General features: G+C 44.9%; 1 protein-coding gene and 1 long non-coding RNA gene across 2 annotated transcripts; one reads left to right on the top strand and one right to left on the bottom strand.

The window, feature by feature from the left end:
- The first annotated feature begins 588 nt into the window (after positions 1-588).
- On the top strand, positions 589-22,311 carry map3k22 (mitogen-activated protein kinase kinase kinase 22). The gene is made up of 18 exons (XM_061265702.1): positions 589-981; positions 6,871-6,957; positions 7,238-7,282; positions 10,424-10,533; positions 11,112-11,149; positions 13,781-13,880; positions 14,128-14,244; positions 14,485-14,599; positions 14,706-14,839; positions 15,154-15,227; positions 16,130-16,191; positions 16,881-16,952; positions 17,272-17,442; positions 17,680-17,828; positions 17,964-18,095; positions 18,659-18,788; positions 19,375-19,552; positions 19,952-22,311. The coding sequence occupies exons 2-18, from the start codon at positions 6,939-6,941 to the stop codon at positions 20,187-20,189; spliced, it is 1,884 nt and encodes a 627-aa protein (XP_061121686.1). The 5' UTR covers positions 589-981; positions 6,871-6,938; the 3' UTR covers positions 20,190-22,311.
- Positions 6,381-13,484, bottom strand: LOC133143638 (uncharacterized). Its single transcript, XR_009710455.1, has 2 exons — positions 13,332-13,484; positions 6,381-9,153 (listed from the first exon to the last, which is right to left on the bottom strand). It is a non-coding gene; the product is annotated as an uncharacterized LOC133143638 (long non-coding RNA).
- Positions 22,312-23,058: the final 747 nt, after the last annotated feature.

Below are 23,058 nucleotides of genomic sequence, written 5' to 3'. Positions count from 1 at the left end.
CTTGCAGCCTTACACACACGCACAGCAAGGGCATGTTTGATCACAATGAAACACTGCTGCGTGCAACCCAATGTGAAGGTCAATGGAGTCTTTGTCAGTATTGTCCTCTGCTATGTAGTCGACCGTTGCCCCTTGTTGTGTGCTTTGGGCCCATTCCAAGGCAACATACACAGCCTATTTTTGTTTTTCTACCTGACTCTTCCGAGCACTGTTCCCAATTTTGTGTCAGTCGGACGTTGACTCATTTGAAGGGGAATAGAGAAAACTATCCAAACAAACCACCATCAATGCATCTCTATGACTGGAGACAAGGTGGCAGGAAATATGGAACAGTTTGAAACAGCAGGAGATGTTTCCAAAAACCCTTTAGACTTTTCAGGAAAACAAAACAAAAGCTGGCGGACTTGAACATAACATTTTGGCAGTAGCTGCGCTTAGAAGTTAGAAGAGGGTGTGCACACTTGTGCAATCTTCATGTTCCTTATGTAGTTGCGCCTCTCGACGCCAGGGGACACCGTCAGTCACTTTTCTCCGCGACTTGGAAATACGCCAAGCCAGACCGTCACCACTTCCTGGTCGTGACGCAGTTTCTGACGCGCGTCCTCTCCACCGTCGCCGCTGCTTTTGCTCGTGTAGTCTGTACGGAGGTTGCGCGACGGTGGGAGAAAGTTTTCCCCGGAGAAACATCAACATTAGCGGTGCTGGAAACCACGAAGCCTCGGTTGTGGATGTTCCAAGTGGATGAAAGCCTTCGTTTGTCATACCAGCCTCTCGGTTTTGCGGATATCAGAGCGCTGTCTTTTTCTTTCTCCGTATCAAGATTTGCTCAGCATCAGTTGGGATTTTTTTTTTTTTTATGTCGCTCTTTTTGATTTAATCTTTATTTGTGATTATTTTCTTTTATCTGGGATATCACACTCCCCCCTTACTCCACTCGTCCTGCAAGACACATTCAAAGCATGGAAACGCCGAGGTAACAAGGTAAGAAACGCGCACTTCATTATACTGTTATTTCCTGTTTACGCCACTTAACTGTTACAGTAAACTTGCTCCCGGGACAACTCAACGGCGTGCAAGACATCTTTGCAACCTGTCAACTTTCTCTTGATTAGATTTTGCACTCGATGAAGTGACCATCATGCATCTGCTGTGTTGTTTACATGACTGGCATCTGTCTAGTTTAGCTTTTGCGCTTGCGTCTTTGTTAAAAAGTGGCGTCGAAACACGCGCATGAATTTGGAGGCATTCCATTAGTTATTATTGAAGTTATTTTTGTTATGAAGTTAGCGTGTTAACTGACTTGGTCCCGTGTTGTAGTACCGCACATTGCCCACAGAGGGTGCAAATAAATTTGCGCTGCAAAAAAATAGCAAGCGAAGAAGAACAGCTGGCAATTTCGTGGCCAGGTTTGCACAATTTTGGGAAATTATTAAGAAGGCATGAATAAACATATTTATCCTGGAGATGCAAATAGGTCACATGAACATTTTTCAGATAAAACTAGAGTGAAAAGCAAGAGCCACTGAGATGCCAATTTGTGTCACTTTTTTTCTGACAGTTGAAAAATGTCTTATTCATCTAACTTCCTAAATTCTTTCTCCTCTGTTTTTTGTTTGCATCTCCCACCAGAAATTCTATCAAGTAGACTGACAGTAAAACAAGGCAGGCCCAATGTGCATCTTTCCTTTATTTTTCACAATGCATATTTTGTAAAACTTGTAAAAATTGATTCGTGCTCAGCGATTGGCTGGCAAACCGCTCAGGGTGTACCCCGCCTACTGTCCGGTCAGCTGGGATAGGCTCCACCTCGCCTGTGACCTTTTTGAGGATACGTGTTTCCGACAATGGATGGATGGTTATGCATAACGTTGGATTTAAAGAAACATCAAAATATTTCGTTTTTTTTGCGGCGTAATTGCATTTGAGAAATAGCTGCCTAATTATTCCAAGCAGTTGTGTTTACCATCAAGGAGTTAGACTTTTGCTGAAGATACATCAGATGTTTTGAGGAATGAGAAACAAGTGCCAGTAAAGGAAACTCTATTGAAAATGAAATTTTCCAAATTAAAATGATTTCCTTCTGTCCTAAATCTGCAGAAACCAGGCCACTTGTCAGACGCGTTCTGGTCCTGCCAAAGGTTACGGTGACTCACAGGGGCCTGAATGTTGCGTCAAAAGGTGTCGTTTTGGACGTCGCGTGGTTACGCTACAAAACGGAACAAAGTTTGTTTTGTGGGTGGGATGCTTTCACGCGGCTTCGCAGAGCGGCTCTTTCGACCATTCCGCATTTGCACAACGTGGGACGACAGTATGATTGTGACGCACCAAATTGAATCAAGACAGGAAACACAAATGCGCAGAGTGTTTTTTGACTCTAGCCCCACGGCGTCTGAACGCTTTCGGAGGCCAGCCAAGGTCGCCCGTCCTTATCTGTGAGAGTTCAGGGGTCGACCCCCCCCCCCCCTCTCTTCCCCACTGCCTCTGCCCCAAGCTCCCGAAGAGGAAGTTGTCCCGATTGAGCTTTGTCTGCAACAACTTGTTTGAGCGTAAAGACAATGCTGTCTGCCGTGAGGATGGCCAGATAGTCAACACATGCTTGCACGCCAACTCTCGCTCGGGCATCTTTGATTTTTTTTCCCCAAAAATTCCACAACACAAGCATTTGTTTTCTATAACTCACGTCTGGCAACTCATAGTTGCAACTGTTCCAGTGACCTTCATGCCATTGTCTAGGATTAGATAATAAGGTGCTACTCGAGTTCTTTTTTTGTATCTTCTGAAGGAGCATAACTATTATAAAATTCAATCTTGGGACGCCAGCAGCTTTTGGGCCAAAGCACGCCGAAGCATAACAAATAAGGGAGATGGGCTTTTTAGAGATCTTTGTACAAGGACTGTTTTTCCCCTCTTCTGTTGAAATGGAAAACTCTTGAGCACCAAGAGCCCTAAGCCTTGAATTGCGTGATGGCAAAACATAAACAGTCTTTCTCTCTCCTGTTGGTGGACCACAGCTGTTTGACATTCTGTCTCGCCACGAATGAATGAATGCGCTTGTAATAGCGTGTCAGCACATAATGGAGACGGCGGCTTAACTCCAGATTCCTCTCGGGCTGAGAATTCACTTCTCCTCGATCCGAGCGGCTGCGACGCTCTGGAACTCTGCGAGAGAATCGGCTATTTTTAGGTCGCCCTGTGTGGCCAACGATAATGGCAGACAGAGCCACTTATCTAGCTAGCTAATTGAGCCGTCACTTAGTCAGAGGTGGATCCTTTTTTAGATTGTAGAATCACTTCTGTAGAGTTTTTGTGTTAAGCACCAAGCCAAACTGGCGTCACTTGCATCTGTCATCTTATTGTCTCCTGTACTTTTGACATGTTTTGGTCTTTTCAACCGTTTTTCACATTTTGGTTGAAATTTGCCAGCCTTAGCTTGACTTTTTTTTCTTTTCTGGAAGTACAGTTGTAAGTTTCCACAAGACATGCAACAGAGAGTGGAGCTGGTGTCTGACAAAGCCTCCTGCAGGGTGACATTCTTCCGTCCGCACACCTCGAGGCCTCGTGCGCCTCCCTTCCCAGAACCTGCCAGCTGGTGACTCATGCAGGGCGACGACAGAGCTGCACAGACTTGGCTGTCGCTCAGTCAACGGACGGACGGACGGATGGACAGGACACCCCCGCCAATGACCTTTTGTTTTTCTTAAAGGAGCCAGTCACCCAAATAATCACGCCTCCGCTTCCTGCCCCATGTTGCAACTCCTTACCCACTGGGGGTTGTGGCCACTGTCCCCTCAATGACTTCATCTACTGTTAGTGGTTTTTATTTTGGTAACCACAATTAACACCCCACCATGACTTTTACGGTTGTCCACAGTGTGAGTCCAAGAAGACCTCACGTTGGTTTCAGTTCTTTTTTTTTTTTTTTTTTTAGCCGCAACGACCATATCCTGTACTCTCTGGATTAGAGATGTGTGTTTTCTGGATTATCCCAGTGACAACATAGTCTACGGCAGCGCCAATTTGTCTGGTCATCTTCAGTGTCACTTTTATTTGTCTGCAGACTTTTTTCCAAATTTGGTGCTCCTCGGTCTTTATTCCATGATTGCAAGCAGCGTACCATGCACTTGAAGAGATGGATGTTTCCAGCTACGCAGATTTTTCTGTAGATGTAGCAGCAAGCAACATGTCGACTCTTTGTTGGCGTGCAATCAATCAATCCAATCGTTGATAAACAAGACGGTGGCAACCAGCGGTTGTGCATTTGCTCCACAGCTGCTCCTTTAACCGCGAGTCACAGACACTCTGTTTGAACATCCATAACTCATGATGAGTGCATCATCGCCTGTAGGATCCCCTTCAGGCGTCTTAATGATAGCATCTCCCTGTTGATTTGTTTGTTTATGCGCCGGTTGTCAAGCGCACAGTCAGAGGCCATTTTTCACCTGACTTTGTGCTAGCTTGTATCTTTAGAAATGGATGTTCCCATTTTTCATTTGTGCTCCAGCATCAGATCGACCCGACTTTTGCAGCCAAATTTCGCTGCGTCGCGGTGGGCCAAAACAAACAGATTTGATGGAAAATCCTTGTAGTGTTGTGGGATGTTTTTTGGCAGAAGTCTGCGCTGTTTTCCGTCAGCGGGGTTACGCAAAAACCTCACTGCTCTTTGTAGATCTCCCAGCAGAGGATTATTGTGAAAGCTGTCGAAGAGGCTTGCAGTCGTTCAGAAAGGCAGCGACAAAGTTTGGACGGAGAACCCTTTGGGTGCAGAGAAGCACTGTTGGGTTGTAAAAACAAAAGTCGGGAGAGACTATTGTCTTTGAGAAATTTGCAGATTGTGTAATGATGAGCATCGTTTTGCAACAGACTGGAAGAGTCGCAGAAAAACGTTTGCACGCAGCAATGCATCGTTTGAGGGATCCCCCACATCTTCGTCCAAAGTCGTCCTGATTTCTTTGGGACTCCTCGAGGATGATGTCACATATGATATCACTCCGCTCACACCGCAGAGCAGCTGCGGAGAAAACCTTTCACCTTTCAAATCTCCAGAGTGAGAGTGAGTGAGCGAGAGAGAGGGAGGAGGGAGTTCCCCTGTTTTGATAGTGACGCAACGGAGCCGAAAGACGTTTGCGTGGATGGGTTGTGACTTCCCTTTAATCAAGAGTCTTAAAAATACGACTGCAGCGGGAAGTTTTGGGGCTTTGTCCGACATCAAAGTCTCTTCTTCATGTATTGAACTTGAAATTGCGTCGCAGGTCGGACCCATGAATAATTCCGAGCACAGAGGCCGGTTCAGGGGAAAACTCGCCGCCTCGAGAGCGACCGGCGTTGACTTGCCAAGAGGTCTGATCAGCATTGGGATGGTGATCAGTGGCCACCAATCGCCTGGCATCATGCTGGGCCGCGGGTTTGAGGGAGTGAAGAAACAGATGGGCCATCTGCTGCTTTGCTGGCACCGGACAGGGGCGACTCGAGCATTAACGGACCGGGCCGTGCAGTGTTCCACCTGGCCTATTCTTTCATGTTTGGTCAAAAGCGCCGGTGGTTATGCTTATCAAGGTCTGACTCGAGAAAATATGGACAGTGTGGTGTTACCGACAATTTTACCCCATTTTGACATATTCAGGACATTCCTCAGTGTAAAAATGAGGAAAAAATAATAAGGTTTACAATCACACTCATGCTCTCGGATTGCAATATTACATGAGCCGCTAAGCTAATAGCTAATTACAGGCTAATCGACCGTTCGGCCTTTATGGAGGTCTGCACTCCAGTTGCAAATGTTTTGCACTCCCATATGGCCTTTCATCCTGTTGGCATTTGGTTGTGTTTTTGGTCGTTGTTTCCACACACAAAACTTTAAAACACATGCATGCTCGGGACATAAAAACACATTGGTGGAAAAAGAGACAGACAATCTGGCAGAGGGTGGTTATTAGTCTCACTGCATGCTCTCTGTGGATAATTACACCATCCAAAATATCTGTCTGCCTGTCTGTAAACACACACCAGTCTATATTTTACTCCTGAAAACTACTTGGGATGGATATTTCTTAATATTGGTTCTTGCAAATTTTGCATCATCGTCGGCAAGATGAAGAATTTCTTTATGGGTTGGAGAGAGTTTCACAGCAGCATTTTTCCTCAATCCTGTTTTAAATAATAACTGTTTCCTTTTTTTGTGCTTTAAAGCTGCAACCGTATCCACATCTGTATCCTGCCATAACCAAGAGCAATGGATTCACCGTTATCTGCGACTGCGAGCCTTGCGAGTTGTTCTTATTTAAAAAAAAAAACAAAAAAACAGGAAACAATGCAAAGTGCATGCATTTCTTTTGTTCCAGATATATATTCAACCGTTTTTAAATGCAAAAAAAATCTAAAAATGTTCAAAAGTACATTTATTTAATTTTGATGCACAGATAAATAAGAAAACCCTTGCTACTATAGAAAATGACTCCATGGTTATTAGCACACTTTACCCTTGTCATCACCATTACCTGTCTTCTGTGGTGTGTTTATTGGCCCTCTTGGAATTCCGGAGCGCTCCGTTCATGTCACTGTGACAACCTGAAGCGGGGGCGTTGTAGGGGAGGGTAGGAGAGGACTTGGAAGCAACATCAAACACGCCGCAATTCCTCCACCGCCGCCGCCGCCTCTCGGAAACAGCCAAGACTTGAGGGAATTCACAGGAATCCGCAAGCAGCTTGACTGTCAAAAAAGGATACGTCGCTCTCATGAGAGCGTCCCTGGTTAAATAACGATGAAATGCCAATCTAGGGAAAAGTGTGGAAAGTACCACCTGCGTCCTGTTTTTGCATTCATCGAAAGCACACTTCTCGTTTGCATGCCTGAAAAAGTGTTTGTGTCTTGCAGGGTGAAGTGTCCGCCGCCGGCCGAGAGAAGTTGAGCTCCGTGCTCAAGTTCATCGGGGCCACTTCCTGATGATGACAGTAAACATGGGTGAGTGGCGGTGCACGAGCGAGAGCGCACCTTCCTCACACTTCCTCTGGCGGGAGAAAAGAAAATAACACATAAAAAAAAAAGTGCGCACCAGATGGGCCGTTTATTTTTACGACATTGTTGTGAAATGTTCCCTCCGTTTAATGCACTTTTAAAGTCCGTACATTGTGCAGGTATACGGCCACAATTGAGACGATAAAGCTTTGCGATATTCAGATCAATATTTTTTTGTCCAAGCAGACTAAACCAAGCATGTTTTGGACCTGCCTTGTTTTTACAGATGACGGTCTCCAAAATGGACTCCGACAGCCCAGGAATTTACAAGGTAACTTGACTTCACTGCCCTTTTACTCGTCAATTAAAGTGAATGTTCTAGCTCCCCTCAAAAAAATATATTGAAAAAAATATTACATAAAAAAGGAGCACTCTATAATATTCTACTGTGTAGAACTCCTATCCCGAAACTCTCCCAAAGGATCCTCAATCAAGAGTATGCAATAAAAAAAAACAATCACGAAAAACATACGAATAGACCCCGACAGCAAATTCACCAATCAACCTAAAATTTAGGGCATATGTTTATTATGATTGCATGCATGAAGACGTCTCAAGGGTGAGGCCTGGTTCCAATCTGGAGATAGCCAACTTTGTTTTGATTTTTAATAACGCAATATGGAGTTCCAGTTGACACCCAATGTGAGGCTGCTCTGCTCTCTTGTGTGTCCGTGTTAATGTTTTGTGTGCACATCACTTTTATTCCCAAAATGCATTTGCAGAAATAAACCTCAATAAAGGAATTGAACATTAACTATGCTCACATAATCTGTTAGTGAAATGTTAACTTCTCAAACAGGCCACAGTTATTCGCGTATATTTGTAAGGCCGAATTTTTTGGACGCGTGGAACCAAAGTGAGTACAAGTTTGGCTGCGGCTGCTAATCCTGCCGGATGCCTTTGCCATGATGTGTCACTCGGCACCAGGAAATCCCCTCAATGTCTTTATTCAGTCTCTCTCGGTCTCTCTCTCTCTCTCTCTCTCTCACTCACATGCAGGCGTACACGCACTCTCACACTTGTTTTGCTTGCAAGTCACAGCTCTGTTCAAATTCTAATCTGCTGTTTTAGCATGCAACTTTGGCAATGAAATGAAAGCAAACAAAGCATATAGCTTATATAGCTCCTCCGTGGCTAGCGTGAGATTATTGTCTGCATCGTTACTCAGCGCTGCTTCAAATGCATGTTGTTGGAAAGAGTTCTAACACTTTAAAACACAAATGAATTTCAAAGCATAAATTACAAATATATATGGCAGTATAGTCAATTGACAGCTAGTGCTGACGCTAAAGTTGCAGTCTATAACTTTACTGCAGATTGAGTCACAAAAGAGCCATGGTCCAAGTCACCAGAGGTCTAGTGAGGACACATTTTCCTCTCAAACTACGGTCAAACTCTTTTTACGAGCATGAATACAACTAAAAAAAAAAGTCCCATGTACTTTAATAGGCCTCTTTTCTTTTTTTTTTGCAGTTCATCCATGCTCGAAGCATGGGAAAAAGAAGTTGCACAGCAATGATGCAATGCCTAAGCAATCGGCCTGCATTGTCTAACGTTTCTAGCTCAGAGCCCGGCCACCCCTTCCTCAAATGCTAGTAGAAATGTTAGCTAAACACCAGAGAAAAAGCGCGATAGTTCATGCGAATTAAAGTACATTGAAAGACATTGACGCTGCCGTCTCTTGGAAGCAGTAGAGCTTTGCCCCCCCCCCAGCGGCATCTCATTTATATGCAAAATGGCAACGTGCAAAATAAACATACAGTCATTTAGTAGGAAGACGTAAAAAGAAGCATTAGTTCAATACTCTTTTGTGGGATTTGGTTTTAGAAGTCCACAGAGATGACCATCCTTCTGATTGTTTTTTTGGATTGGATTGACGAGATAACGCCGCTTCCCTATTTCCTCAGACCTCCCCAAAGGCGATCGTGATTATTTTCGGAAGTGTTGCGAGCGAAGGGCGAGCCGTTCGCCGGCCCCCACACACGCCGTTACCCCACGGATGACGATGTTGTCATCCCGTTCCATCACTCGTGCGTTTCTTTTCAAACAAGTTGCTGGAGACACAGACACACGCAGACTGGCCTCTGTTGTTTGTTTTGTATCCTTGACTGCGAGCACACTGTGTGGTGTGCGGTTCTCAGGCTGAAACAACACAGAGATGAACAGCGGCCAAAGAGAAACAGAATGAAACATTTACAGTATAAAACGAGAAACACGAATGCAATGTAAAACATCACAAATGCAAAATATAGTATTCGGCATTTTGCAGCTTGCAAACGCGAGTTGCTAGCGCGAGGAGCTAACGGTGCAGTCGGTTCATCACGCCGACGGCTTACATTGTAACTAGTCAAAATGTGACTGACCCTCTGCGGTATGCCAGTTATGTGCTATCCTCTTTTCTTATCGCTAAAACAAGGAAAGGACACACTGATCGCATCTTGTCAGCACAAGCAGAAACTTCCTACGACACGATCGTTTTATGGTTTCTGTCTAAACAATGAAAACGTGCGATAAGGGATCAAAGTAGCCGTGCACTAATACCGCAGAATGAAAGGTTTTATCCCTCGATTGGCAGCTATTGCTAACGACGGTGGCACGCGTCAAGACATTAGGGACATCATCAGATGATATCCACAAAAATACAAAATTTATTAGACTTCATTTCCCCTCCAGTTAAAATAATCACATGAACAGATACATACACCAAGTGTGTGTCCTTAAAGCGTTTGGGCCTTGTTAAACTGCACAGACGGCTTTAAATCTGTCCGAATGACCTAATTAGACGCTACGCTTAATTGTTTTGCTTGTCTGCATTTGAGCATGGACATCCTTCTTTTGTGTGTCACGACATCAACCAATGCCTTGTAAATGTCTGGCTTTTTAATTAGAAAGAATGCAGTCTTTCCTGCTGCTTCTGTTGCTTTGTACAGTGTGTGCGTTTGGCATCTGCAAATCAACAAAGCTCCTTTTAAGATTATTAACAGGCCCCCCCCCCCGTCAGGCATGATTTCTTCGATGAAACTCTCATGCCTGTGACCGTGGGAGAGTGGCGCTCAACATGAATGCTATTTTTTGCAGAAGTGACAAAGTTTCGACGAATGAATTCTCAGGCTTTAATGACCACTTGTTTTTTTTTGTTTTGTGTATTGTGTGAAAAAAACTAATACGAGATGAAAAATTTCAAACTCATCTTACATGACCCTTCGAAACAAATGACAGATTTGATTTCTAAAATAATGTGAAATGTTAATGTAAAATGTGAAGGAGGGAATGTTACCTGGACACCTTCACCGTGTTCCACACTTCTAAATCTATGCTACAAGCAAATCGTATCAATTTCTATGAACAATTTGATCCCGCCCCCACACGTTTTTATTTGCTATAGGTTATAACTCTATTGTCGCCTTCCTAGATGACGAAGAGGCACTCAACTCCATCATGAAGGACCTCGCTGCCCTGGGTTCCTGCTACACTCAGCACAACAGCCACAAGCCCAAGAGCAGAACTTTGCTGTACAAGCAGGTAACCAAGTCCAACCAACCAATCAGAACACTTCTAGTGCTACCTTAGTTTACCTTCTAAGCAAATATGGCAAGTCACATGGCGCAACTATGATCACGGTTCTACTGAAATGCTCTCAGTAATTTATTTAAGACCCAATGAAAGTGTTTAGCCAGAGATAAAGTGTAATGATAAACAGAAATGGAGAAGAGTTTTGCAGGAGGCCGGGGCTACGCCTGCCTCTCAACCAATCGGCCGCCCTCGCTCTCCATGTGCCATGACCTCACGGAGACTTGCAGGCTCCTCTAGATTCTTGCTCCCTTGGGTGAGGCTTCTAAAAATAGAAATGGTGCGATGGTGTCATGCAATCACGTTATCTGGAATAGACCAGAGGATGTCCAAAGTCTGTTTATCTGCGGGAAATTCTTCCTTTTATTGGCCCCAATCTAAATAAAAATAAATAACTCAATCTAAGATGTCGCAGCCATTTGAGAATTCAACTTTACTTTTTTGTAAAATCTGTGAATCACTGAAATATTTGTTTAGTTTTTGAGTGTGTCCAAACCCCCCAAAAAATATTGTTGTTTTCCCCTCAACAGGATTTAAGAGTCAAGCTGGAGCATGAGAGAGAAAAACGGTACGTATCCCAGCCTTAACTTTTCAGTCCGGAGAGCTTCTTTTATTTTTTTTATGCTCAGGATTTGGTGTCAGGAGAAGGGGGGGAGAGAAATCACAGTTACATGCTCGAGTAGCGTAAAGCGAAGGAAGTATTTTTTGCTTGACATTTAGCAGAGGCCTTATATTTCAGGCTTGGGAAGCTGAATTCTCACGAGATTACGCCGACATCGTGCTTTACGATGGTTTGAATGCCAAGCTTTGAGTTGTACTATGTTGCTTCAACGCTTAATTGGATATTGGTCTTCTGAGGTCTTTTCTCTCTCCATCTCTATATATTCCTCCGTGGATAGCATGGGTCCACCATATTAGACTTATTACAATTTTGACTTATGGAAATTTGCATTTATAATGTCCATTTTGGTTATTATTTATTAACTTGGCCTTCTAAATGCAGTGGGAAAACATGATTAGTATTAAATTATGATAATTAAGACATTTCACATATGCAGGTAATATATATTTTTTTGCCCAGTAAAAACTCTTTAACACGATAATAATAATAACACTTAGTACTTATTGCTTCCATTACCAAATAGAAGCTAGATCTCCCTCTCCCAGGAGTCTTCAACCACAGAGTAGTTTTACTTCATTTCAGTTTTCCTACATAGTGATTTCTTTTTAAAATTACACGGCATGACAGTTCTGAATGTTGAAGTCTTACTGAAAATACATCCTGTACACTTACTAAAGAGTTTTTACAACAGCCTGGAACAAATGAATCCGCTTCCCGTGATTTGGCCGCCGTCCGTCGGTCTGCCTGACTCAGTAGAACCGCGTCGCCCGTCCACAATGGAATCTAATTGGACCGTCTCTCTTTTCATTGGCAAGCAATTTCGGCCAGGAAATGGGAACTGAGTCTTTTTTTTTCCTCTGGCTTTGCCTCGGGGCTTGAAGGAGCACACTTGAGCTCTCTCTGAATATTTATCCAATATATCTATGATATTGTGTGCATAGCACTAACGTAACTGTCCCTCGGCTCATTCACTTTATTTGCACATCGGTATTATCAGACACAATGTACTTGAAACCAAGTACAACTATCTGTTCCAAATTACAAGTGTCATTCCTACGAATGAAAAGAAAATGACCTTGTTCCACTCGCCAAATCCGATCTGAGCTCGCTTCCTTCTCGGTTATTCGACTATAAATCTGCGCATTTTTCGGGCTTGATTTTCCCGCAGAGCTTGTGTTAGTGTGTGTGCTCCCACATGCTTGCTTTTGACAGGAAGGAAAGGCATATCTGTTTGGAGCAGCATCCTCTAAGCAGCGCTTTTATCACACACATCATCTGAGAGTATAAACAGAGACGACGAGTGTTTAGTTGTGATCTGCCGGCCTGCCCTGTCTTCCCAGAATCCCCCGCCGTCCAATGAGGAAATCAGCGAGCGCTCATTAAGATAGGCCCAGTCTTGTCCTCTGATGGGGAAATGACGTGGGTGCAACTAGGCAAATTTTTATTTTTTTCCTCTTATAAAATCAGTTAAGCTTTGCAAACACCACATGTATTTTCTGCAGCGCATTTTTACTACCGGAATTATTATCTATTAATAAATATAGTTCTAAAAGACAGAAAAGCTAATACGCACCCACACATGCTCCATTTTGTTTTTTTAGGCCTGTCAGCGTTATTTTCTGTAAATATCTCAGCGTCTCTTTCTCTATCTTTCACTCTGTAAGAGACGAGGGAAAGACAGACATCCTGCTGCGTTTTGCTGCCGCTCCACTTTTTCTTACGTTTTTTTTGTCTTTTTTGTCAAACCACCCCGCTTCCTCTCAGGAAGTTTCTCATCTGCCTTTGTGTGTGTGTGTGTGAGCTGCGGTTGGGATGACGAGGGGGGGGAGGCCCGGTGGTGTTGAAACGGCAGCCCTGATTATGCGCCCTTGCACCGATTTATTTATTTTGCTCTTAGTTTTTGCAAACGTTTACGAGGCACCGATAAGAAAGCACATTTGCTCGCACACGTAGGCGCGGAGGATACGTGCACTTAAGACGGCGCCTCGACAGAACGTGATGGCTGCTGGCGGTGTAGCATCACTTAGCTGAACATTCCCAGAAGAGTTGGCGCACCGCCTCTTCTCCTCACACGCTAAAAGGATGTCAAAACAAAGTGTTTTGAATACTTAAGAGAAGCCGTACTCACTTTTTCACCCCCCTCTCTTCTGCCTTCAGTCAAAACGTAGCCCTCTGGATACTTAAATTGCTAACCGGCACCGTCGCATGGTTGAGCATCAATCATATATCAATTAGTGGCGAGGACAGTCGTCTCTCTCCACAACCACTTCCTGCTTTCCCAACGTGCAGCAGAACGTTTTAAATAGCGAATAAAATTGCTGACGCAAGGGCAGGCTTTCCGCCGCAGCATTTGATTATGTGCAAAAACTTTCAAATGTTACGTAAAGTTAGATTTGAAACGTCAGCACACTGTCGAGTCGAATGTCGAGTTCCCCAAAAATCAAAAATGCTGCTTTAAAAAAAAAAAATCAACGCTTGAAAACAACCAATTACACCCAATTAACCGATTATATCACAAGTTTTATTCCCATTTATTCCACTCAGATTGTTCTTTATTGTGTCTCTCATCCCTATCAGGATCATTCCATTCCAGAGGCCACTGAAGATCAAGGAGCTCCTCCTAAAAGTGACCGAGGCCTTTGGTCAGCAGATGGACATGTTCTTCATGGAGAAAGAGGTAAATTGACATGCCTTGGGATATTTGCATATTAAGGTTAGGGTGGATTGCACAATGGGTGAAAGAAATGGACTGCACCACTATTTCTGATCCGCAAAATTGAAAAACTTGGATTCTCTCACCTCCTGTTGCCAAAAGTTGGTCATAAAGCAATCATTAGTTTTACCTCTCTCGTGCTGATGCCCTTATATATGGAACAATGGGGGGCATATAGAAAAGGTTACACTGTTTTCTTGTCCTTTTCAAGCTGCTGCTGCCACTCAAGAGCCAGGAGGACCTGGACCAGGCCGTGTTTTCTCTCGGCTCCAGCACGGTGACCAACGGTCTGCTCAGGATATTGCTGAAGACCCCCAAGAACAACCATGTGAGACCAGCCTCCGCCCCAAAACAATATGATTTACTTCGTATATTGCAACACAAGAAGGAAGTCACCCTCCTTTTAAAGCTGATTAGAGTCAACAACATGAGTGCACTGTTAGATGACGTGGGTCACTCAATGAAAGAGGCTCACCTTCCTGCGCCCATGGCATGACGTGCGGGTGACATTTCCTCACTTCCTGTCCCACTCCTTGCGCACCCCCCCCCCCCTCTCATTGCCCTGCAGTACCTTCAGGTGAACAGCAGGGACAAGCAAAGCGAGATGAGGTCGTCGCGGTCACTCGGGGATCTGAAAGGCTCGCTGCTGAAGGGCTCGGAAAGGGTGCGCAAACACTCCACAGGTGATTATTGGTCGATAACCTCGGTTGTAAAACCCAACTCCCCTTTCCGTGGCTATTCGCAACTCTCCACCCGCAAAAACACCATCCTTTTGATTCCTCCACCCAGGTTCCCTCCACACAGGTCGGACATCACCTCCCCCAGGGAGCGTCCCTGAGGAACAGCAGCAAATTGCTCGCCAGGGCTCCTACACAAGTATCCACAGTGAGGGAGAGTTCATCCCCGAAATGCAAGACCCCAATGTAAGTGCACTCCCAGAAGACCAAAAATAAGAAAGCCTCACATTCCAGTAAAAAAAATATGCAAAAAGTAGGCAACGAGAGGAATTCCTATTAAAAAAAAAAGACAAAAAGTTTTTTAAATACTTTTACAGCTGTCATAAAGTTTTTTAGCCACGCATCCCGAAAATAAGGCGAAACAAACCTTTTGGGCTACTTAGATATCGCTAGAGCAGGCGTTCGCAAACATTTTAAATCATAGAAATCACCTCTCCCCACGTTTTTTCCAAACTTGAGCTTGACAAGCTTGACACTCAATTCTCTCTGTCACACTTCAGATGCTGGATCCCTTCGGGAGTGCCGGCAACTCGCTGTCGAGCAGCTGTCAATCCATCGACCAAGCCCTTGACAGGTGAGGGGTCGCCTTTGCGATGCTCTCGGCTCAAAAGGCGCCTTGAAAGGTCAGCGCAAAGCCAATGCTGTTGCCGTGGCGGCACGACTCCTTTTATCTGGGCGCCTGGATTCCACCGCCATTATCGTTAAAGGAAAGACAGGACACAAGAGTCGGGCACTAACGAAGGGAGTGAAAAGGGAAAAGAGAAAAGGGAGGCTTGGAGAGAGAGCAAGCGGCGGGCGGAAACGGCTCCTACCTGCACGAGGCTTATCTGCGCTCCAGGCCGCGCGAACAATGGCAGGAAACCGGCGCATTGGAACTTTTCCCTGCAAGCGGGCATGCGTGCCCCCTTATCCAGAGTTTCGCGGCCCCCGCGACGCCCCGCGGTCAGCAGAGACGTCACGCTTCTTTGACGGGTCAGCCGGGGGGAGGGGCAAAAGCGGGATCAGACAGATTTAGTGGTGAAATATCACACAAGGTTGGCGCGCCACCAAATCACCACACAAGTAAAAAAAAAAAAAAATCTTTTGAACAAAATGAACATCTTTGTAAGATCCTGGTGCACCTCTTGGTGCCTCAAAAGTCAAACTAAGCCTTCAAGTGTGAAGTGCTTGGATTCGACTTCGGAACAATTGCTGTAACCTGAGGCGATTCCTATTTCTTGTATATTTTAATCAGTTATATTCACATGCAACGTGAGCTTACACCTCCCTCTTATCACATCTAATTCAGGACCTTGTTGCTTGACATGAGTTAAGACTCAAGGCTTTGTAGCTCCATTGCAAAAAGTTTTTTTTTTTGAAGAACTCAGGAGCAGCTGGAGCCAGACCTCATTTGAAGATAAGGGCAGTTGAGGGGAGATAGATGCGAGCGGAATAGTAAATGATTTTTTCTTTCTCCATCTCCTCTTGTCATTGTAGCCCGCCTTTCTCGCAGAACAACCGTGACAACAATTACCTGAACCTCAGCTACGAATACAAAGGTGAGTTTGCGCTAAAATGGCAGTAATCAGTATTTTAAATGTGTCATTTGGTAGTCTTGCTGAACATACTTTGGACAACGGACAAATCATTGTAGAAAAAGAAAAAAGATCCACCTCCTTTTCTCCTAAAAACCAAGGAGTTAGTGTGGCTTTGAAAGTTTCTACTCGAAGGCTGACTATGGCACGTGTTTGTGCACACACACGCACGCTTGCCTAATGTAAATCTGTGCCTGCTGAACACTGCAATGTTTGTTTATCATTCCCCGTGAGTCAATTTTTCCTCTCCATTGCTCCGCCAAACACAAAAAATAACTCCCCGTCGCCACGGGAGACGGCTGCAAACATGAAGGATGGGGGGATGGAGGGGACAGGCCCGCGTCATTTGACAGCTGCTTTCAATTGCCCATGGCTCTAGCTAGTCTTCTGTTTCGTGTGTTTACGTCAGTATTTGTCCTCCACCTGCTTAGGGTTACGGTTCCTCTGGGCTGGATGCTAAAGAAAAAAACAGCAGTGTATGACTTCACTTTCTTTTGTGAGAACAACACCGTTCCTGTTCCTGTTCCTGTTCCTGACTAGCTAGCTGCCGGCGTGCCGTTGCAGAAACTTGGCGACTCCATAGATAGCGACGAGCTACCGGTTGACAATCTACCATTGAGAGAAAACTAACGAGCCTGTGTTTCAACTTTTAGGTCGCCATGGGAAAGGCGGGACTTTTCCTCGCCAGTTCCAGTTACCCAATCGGAGCAAAGACTACGGCGATCGTAAGTGGAACACCAAACCTTTAACATGAGTCACTCTCTCGGAATATCGTCTTCATGGCGGTATCCCACAGCAAAAAAGCCGGTTTCAAAAAGCAGCGTGAAAGGGGCCTCTCAGCCAAGCAATGATTTACATTTCCCTCTGTTGAATCGGAGCGTGTTTAAACAGCACCCTGGCTTCCCCTCAGACAGGAAGCCGGGCGACCAGGGAACCGGAGCGTCTCTGCCTGGCTGAAAGGCACCTGTAAAGCAAACACGTGCATAGCTGTATCCCCTCATGTACGAAAAATCATCCATATGTCCAATACGTCTCTTCCCGCAGGTCGCAGGACACTTCCTCGCAGCTTCATGCCTCAGGAAAACCTGTTCCAGCTGGTTCCCTCCAGCCGCACCCGCAGCTACAACAGCGACGGCGGCGGCGGCCTCCAGTACGGAGAGTTGAGGAGTCTCGGTCGCAACGCAGACAAGAGCTGCCAGCGCGGCACGGCCAAGTGTTAGTTGAATTCAACCAACATTGTTTTCCCAACAATACACACTCGTGGCTAGCCAAGAGAGCAACTAGCTATTGAGTTGACATATATTGAATCGACTAGGACGGGAGCCACTTGCGAGTTTGTCGCCTAGTATTCGACACTTCACACCAACGTATAGTTACTACAGTGACCAGTTGGCTAGTTCCTTGAGTGGCTACTTCATAATCATGGCTAACGTGTTGTTATTGTCACCGCAGCCCCGCGAGCGCCAGTCAACTGGCGGCAGGGAAAGCTGCTGGGACGCGGCGCATTTGGGGAAGTCTACCTGTGCTATGACGCTGACACGGGCCGCGAGCTGGCTGCCAAGCAGGTGCCCTTTGACCCTGACTGTCAGGAAACTAGTAAGGTGAGTGGGAGGGATTATCCTTAAACTATACAAAGTGTGCAAAACTCCATAGACATGCTAAATGCTGCTACAATAATCATTCAAACAATTGCAGTTTAAGCATCTGGAACCGTACATCCATTTTTCTGCGTGCAGGAGGTGAACGCTCTGGAGTGCGAGATCCAGCTGCTGAAGAACCTGCGTCACGACAGAATCGTGCAGTACTACGGCTGCCTGCGGGACATGGAGCAGAGGAAGCTCACCATTTTCGTGGAGTTCATGCCCGGGGTGCGTAGATAAAAGACAAAGAAAGAGGGCCGCGTGATTGCGGCAGTCAAATGCCATTTACGTCCGCCGCGTCTGCTGAGACGCTCACGGAAATGTCAACATCCTCAAACGTCCTTTGTGTTGGCCCAAACGCTCGCTTTATGGGATTATTTTTCCCAAAGACAGAGGAATACTATCCCTCTGTCTGTTTTTAATATTTACCGCGGCACCATTTTTATCGCCTGTCTGGACATTTACGCTGCAGTGTGCTGCCAGACGAGGCGATAACACCCCCTACCACTCCTTTCGGTGTGATATTTTAACAGCTACCTTTCCAAAATGGCAGCACTAGTTGCTAGCACATCGGCCTTTTCCGGTCCTGGGTTTGAGTCTTGGCTGAGGGCTTCCTGTTGTTCCATATGCATGAAGAGTCTATCTCAAAAGCCAGCTCGGCTCCAAGACAAGTGCTGTCGACAAGAAATGGACGGAAGATGTTAAAAGTACATAGCGGGTGCATCAGATGATGTGCATTGTCTTGTTTTTGAAATTAGCTCGTGCATTTCTCCTCCTTCTCCTGTGGTCAGGGTTCGATAAAGGACCAGCTGAAGGCCTACGGGGCTTTGACGGAGAAAGTGACGAGGAGGTACAGCCGGCAGATCCTGCAAGGCGTTTCCTACCTGCACAGCAACATGATCGTTCACAGAGACATCAAAGGTAAAAAAGAAAAGAAAAGAATGTATTTTCCCACATTTTCCGCGTGGAAAATTGGCTTCCGGAGCTCGTCAGCGTCTAAAAAAGTCCCACGCCGGATGTGAAATGATTTGGTTTAGCGGTTCAGAAGCGCTTTGACTTGAAATGTAGTGCCTGGCCTGGAAAAAGGAGATAGCGGGTGGCCTGTTTGAGGGTTATATGTGGCTGGAAATTTTCCACTTGGAAATGTAACACTGGAGTTGATCTAAGCAACGTATATACTTGAGCTTTTTTGGCAGCCAAACTTTTTTCAAAGGACGACGACTGATTGATTGCCTTCAATTTAGTTTTCGTTACTTTACATGTTCTTGTTGAGTTATGGCAGTACAACTTTATTTTTAGAGCGTTACAAATTTTTTTTGTCACTAGGTCACTCCATTCTTGTTACTTTGACACTTAGGTTTAATGCTGCGTGACTTTTTTTTCTTCACTGATCTTACTTTGTTCACATAGTATTATGACTTTATTCTTGTAACTTTTTAACTCAGTTCTTGAAGAAGTAAAGGAAAGTGGTTGTAAGTGTGACATGATTGTGTTTCCTTTAAATAAGGTGCCAACATCCTGAGGGATTCCTCCGGTAACGTGAAGCTGGGAGACTTCGGGGCCAGCAAACGTATCCAGACCATCTGCATGTCCGGCACGGGCATCAAATCTGTCACCGGCACACCCTACTGGATGAGCCCGGAAGTCATCAACGGCGAGGGATACGGACGCAAGGCCGACGTCTGGTATGAGGTCCTAAGCATGTGTGTGATATCTGCCTTCGAATCTGCCACAAGTATAGTTTCGCCCACTTCCCAAGAAACACTGTCAGTTCAAATAAAAAAATTTAAAAAGACAATGAAGAACGATCTAGAGCACCCTCTGCTGTAAAACATCATGCATGAGATTTATTGTATGTGTTGGGGTATTTTGACATTTGACTTTTCTCTTGCACTAATGCTACTCTTTTCCCAGAGTGAATCATGAACCCAATTTACAAAAATAGAATTGTAGTATTGTGAGAGTGAAATAAAATCTTTCTCGTGACAAATAATATATTTCAAGGGGGAAAGGAAAAATCAACATTTTATTAATAATGACATTTTTTATTTGTAGTGTATTTACGTGTAACTTGTCCACTTTAGGAGTGTGGCGTGCACCGTGGTTGAGATGCTGACCCAGAAACCCCCTTGGGCTGAGTATGAGGCCATGGCGGCCATCTTCAAGATCGCCACGCAACCCACCAAACCCGCGCTGCCAGAGTGCGTGTCCGACGCCTGCCGGGACTTCCTGCGCCAGGTCTTTGTCGAGGAGAAGTGGCGGCCCACCGCCGACATCCTGCTCGGACACCCGTTCGTCCAGGGGGCCTTCGGCCCCAAATGACCTGGCGCCCTGACCACCAACCAAGAGTGAGCACTTAGCGGCAGAGAGCTTTTTGGGGTCACTGTGCTATCTTATCTTAGCGGCAGAGCAGCTGTGATTGGCTGTGGTATGCGTACTGTAAACGCCACATGTTCGCCTCTGTTAGCAGGCGATATTTTTATACGACAACGTCCTGTTTTTCGTCATAGAAGCCTTACGATAAAACTGGAGCCTCGCCTATATCATGAAATGGCTGCGTCGGAGCTGCAACATGGCATATAAACAAAAGTGAGATCATCCGGATTGGTTTCCACAGCCTGTTGTTGGCATTGGCGGAGTAAATTCCTGACAGCACTATTGCCAATCTCCCGGTATTGTGAGTTTCCTAATACTGTATCAAGATACGGCAATTGTGCGCTAATCACTATATTTGAAAAAATTCATAGCCTATAAAAAAAATGTCAGCGTGACGTCAGACAGCGACAATATTGATTCTTGTTTCGTATCGATAATGTACGGCAAGACTTGAAGGCAAAGTCACCAGTGGATCAGTATTGATAAGTTGTGCAGAAATTTCCAATTGCGTAATACTATCTTAGAATACGGTGATTGCGTGAATATTTTTTATACATCTTGGATCAATATTTATGTCATTGCAACATAAAGTCGTATCAAGATACTGCCTCACCAAATAGGAGCTGATGTTTATCAATCTATTGGCTGGCTTCACAATGTGTTAAAAAAGTGAATGGAGGAAGTTGTTTATGTCAGACGACTAATATTTGTTCAGATCTAACGATAAGATATAGTTATTTTGTCCCACACTTTACTTGATGGACTGCGACAATATCTTTGAAAAGCACTGCTGTTGTCCAAATGAAGCTCCTTAACTCACCTCAAAGATAGTAGCCAACACAACTCAAATGAAGCTCCTCAACTGAATAGCCAAATTGCGCAACACTTGTCAGTATTGGTATCAATTAGATTTTCTCTGTTCGTGATATGCTATCATGATAACTTGCAGTGGCTGCATCAGAGCCGTAACAGCAGATGGTATTTATTCGCCAGTGCCTTTTTATACACAACTGAGAAAACAGGCCAGGAGAACCTTTACACTCTTTCTGCCTTTTCTGGCATTCCTGTACCACATGGCCACCGTCCTGCTTTTGTTACGGCTCTGATATTTATCTCTGACACAAATCTCACAAACATCTCTGCCGTCAAAGAACATTTTTCCCGCTGGTGCCTTCAACACAGAACCCAGTGCATATTGCCGGCACAGCTCCGGCATCAACACAACACAACAGAACTTCTACCAGCCAAACGGTGATTTGCACTCGGAAGGCGGAAAATGTCTTTATTTTATTGTTTGCTTTTAAACATACTGGAGGGAGGGGTCAGCCTGCTCTCACCGTTAGGATTGTACATTGCACTTTTTGATCTCTTTTTACCTGACACGCCAGATATTTTTCTACTTTTTTAATACACACGAGCATTTCCCACTCAAAGCAATACCGCTGACTCCTCCAGTTCGGAGTACCCTCACATCCATTCCAGTCTGTTGACATGTGGCCAAAGAGAATGTTGAGCACATTCAAGTGTTGCTGTTGTTTATTGACAGCCCCTTTACTTTTACAGTATTCTTTTTTGTCCCCCCCCCCCCCTCCCCATAACCTCGTTCTACATTGATGGCAGCTTCCTAATCTGATGCAGTCTGATTTCAATCACGCCATTGCCTTTACTTTGCTTTCCACACTGTAAATGAAGAAGCAAATGACCAAAAAGGGGTCTGTGTGGCACTTTTGAAAAGGAACGATCAAATGTTTTTATTTCACCCTCGTCTGTGCCTTCTATATAAAATATACACTGTGTATATAAAATCTGTAAATACATATTGTTCCAATGTTATGCACTTTTGTATGACATTTTAAATACCCAACAAGAACATAAGCTGTGTTCCACAGTACGTAGATTGTAATGTGATTTAGATCAGGGTTTGGATGATTGTCTCTTTCCGGGGCTTTGGATCATGACACACTTTTCTTTTTGTCTGAATGACAAAGCCTACAAAAAAAAAAAAAACCATGTATCACATCATTCAACTTTTGTACATTTAACTTAATAAATCAAATGTTCAAGTCAACTGTCTCTGTGTCTTACTTTTTAAGCTTTCTGTGTTAGGTACACTGCCATTTTCCGGTGTACCTAATAACAGGCCACTTCATTAGGGAAAAGCTTTTTCAGGTGTAACTACGTCACTTGGACACTAGATGGTGCCACACCCGCCCTCACCCCACCTCCTGATTGGCTGTTGGATGTGTGACGTCACTTGGACACTCCATTAGGTACACGGCCATATTCAAGTGTAACTACGTCACTTGGACACTAGATGGTGCCACACTTGGACACTATAAATAATAAACTTTATTAGGGAAATATCATGGTCAAAGGTCACAGGTGTCAAGCTCTAGTCCTGGGGGGGCGCGTGTGACCCTGGGGAACAGGCTTTTTTTTTGGCAGTACTGGAATAAAGTGTAATTGCGCGTTTACTACAGCAGGGGGCAGTGGCGCTCTCATTGTTACTTCTGTCACGTTTGCGACAGTGCAACATTTTACGACTTACAAGACAAGTTAGGATAGTCACGGTGGGGAGGGGGGGCGCGAATAGTTTTCTTCTTGCTAGGGGGGGGCGTAACAGAAAATAATTGAGAAGCACTGGGTTAAATAAAGGTTAACCTAAAAAAAAAAAAAAAAAAAAAAAAAAAAAGTGAACCCTGAACTTTGAACCCGCGGTGACCCCGCGGTGACCCCGTGGTGACCGCGGTGACCCCGCGGTGACCCCGCGGTGACCCCGTGGTGACCCCTGGGTGACCTTTCAACCCGGAACTTT

The sequence above is a fragment of the Syngnathus typhle genome, linkage group LG19, assembly GCF_033458585.1.
Source record: "Syngnathus typhle isolate RoL2023-S1 ecotype Sweden linkage group LG19, RoL_Styp_1.0, whole genome shotgun sequence".
NCBI lineage: Eukaryota > Metazoa > Chordata > Actinopteri > Syngnathiformes > Syngnathidae > Syngnathus > Syngnathus typhle.
This window is presented reverse-complemented; position numbering and strand designations above follow the sequence as displayed.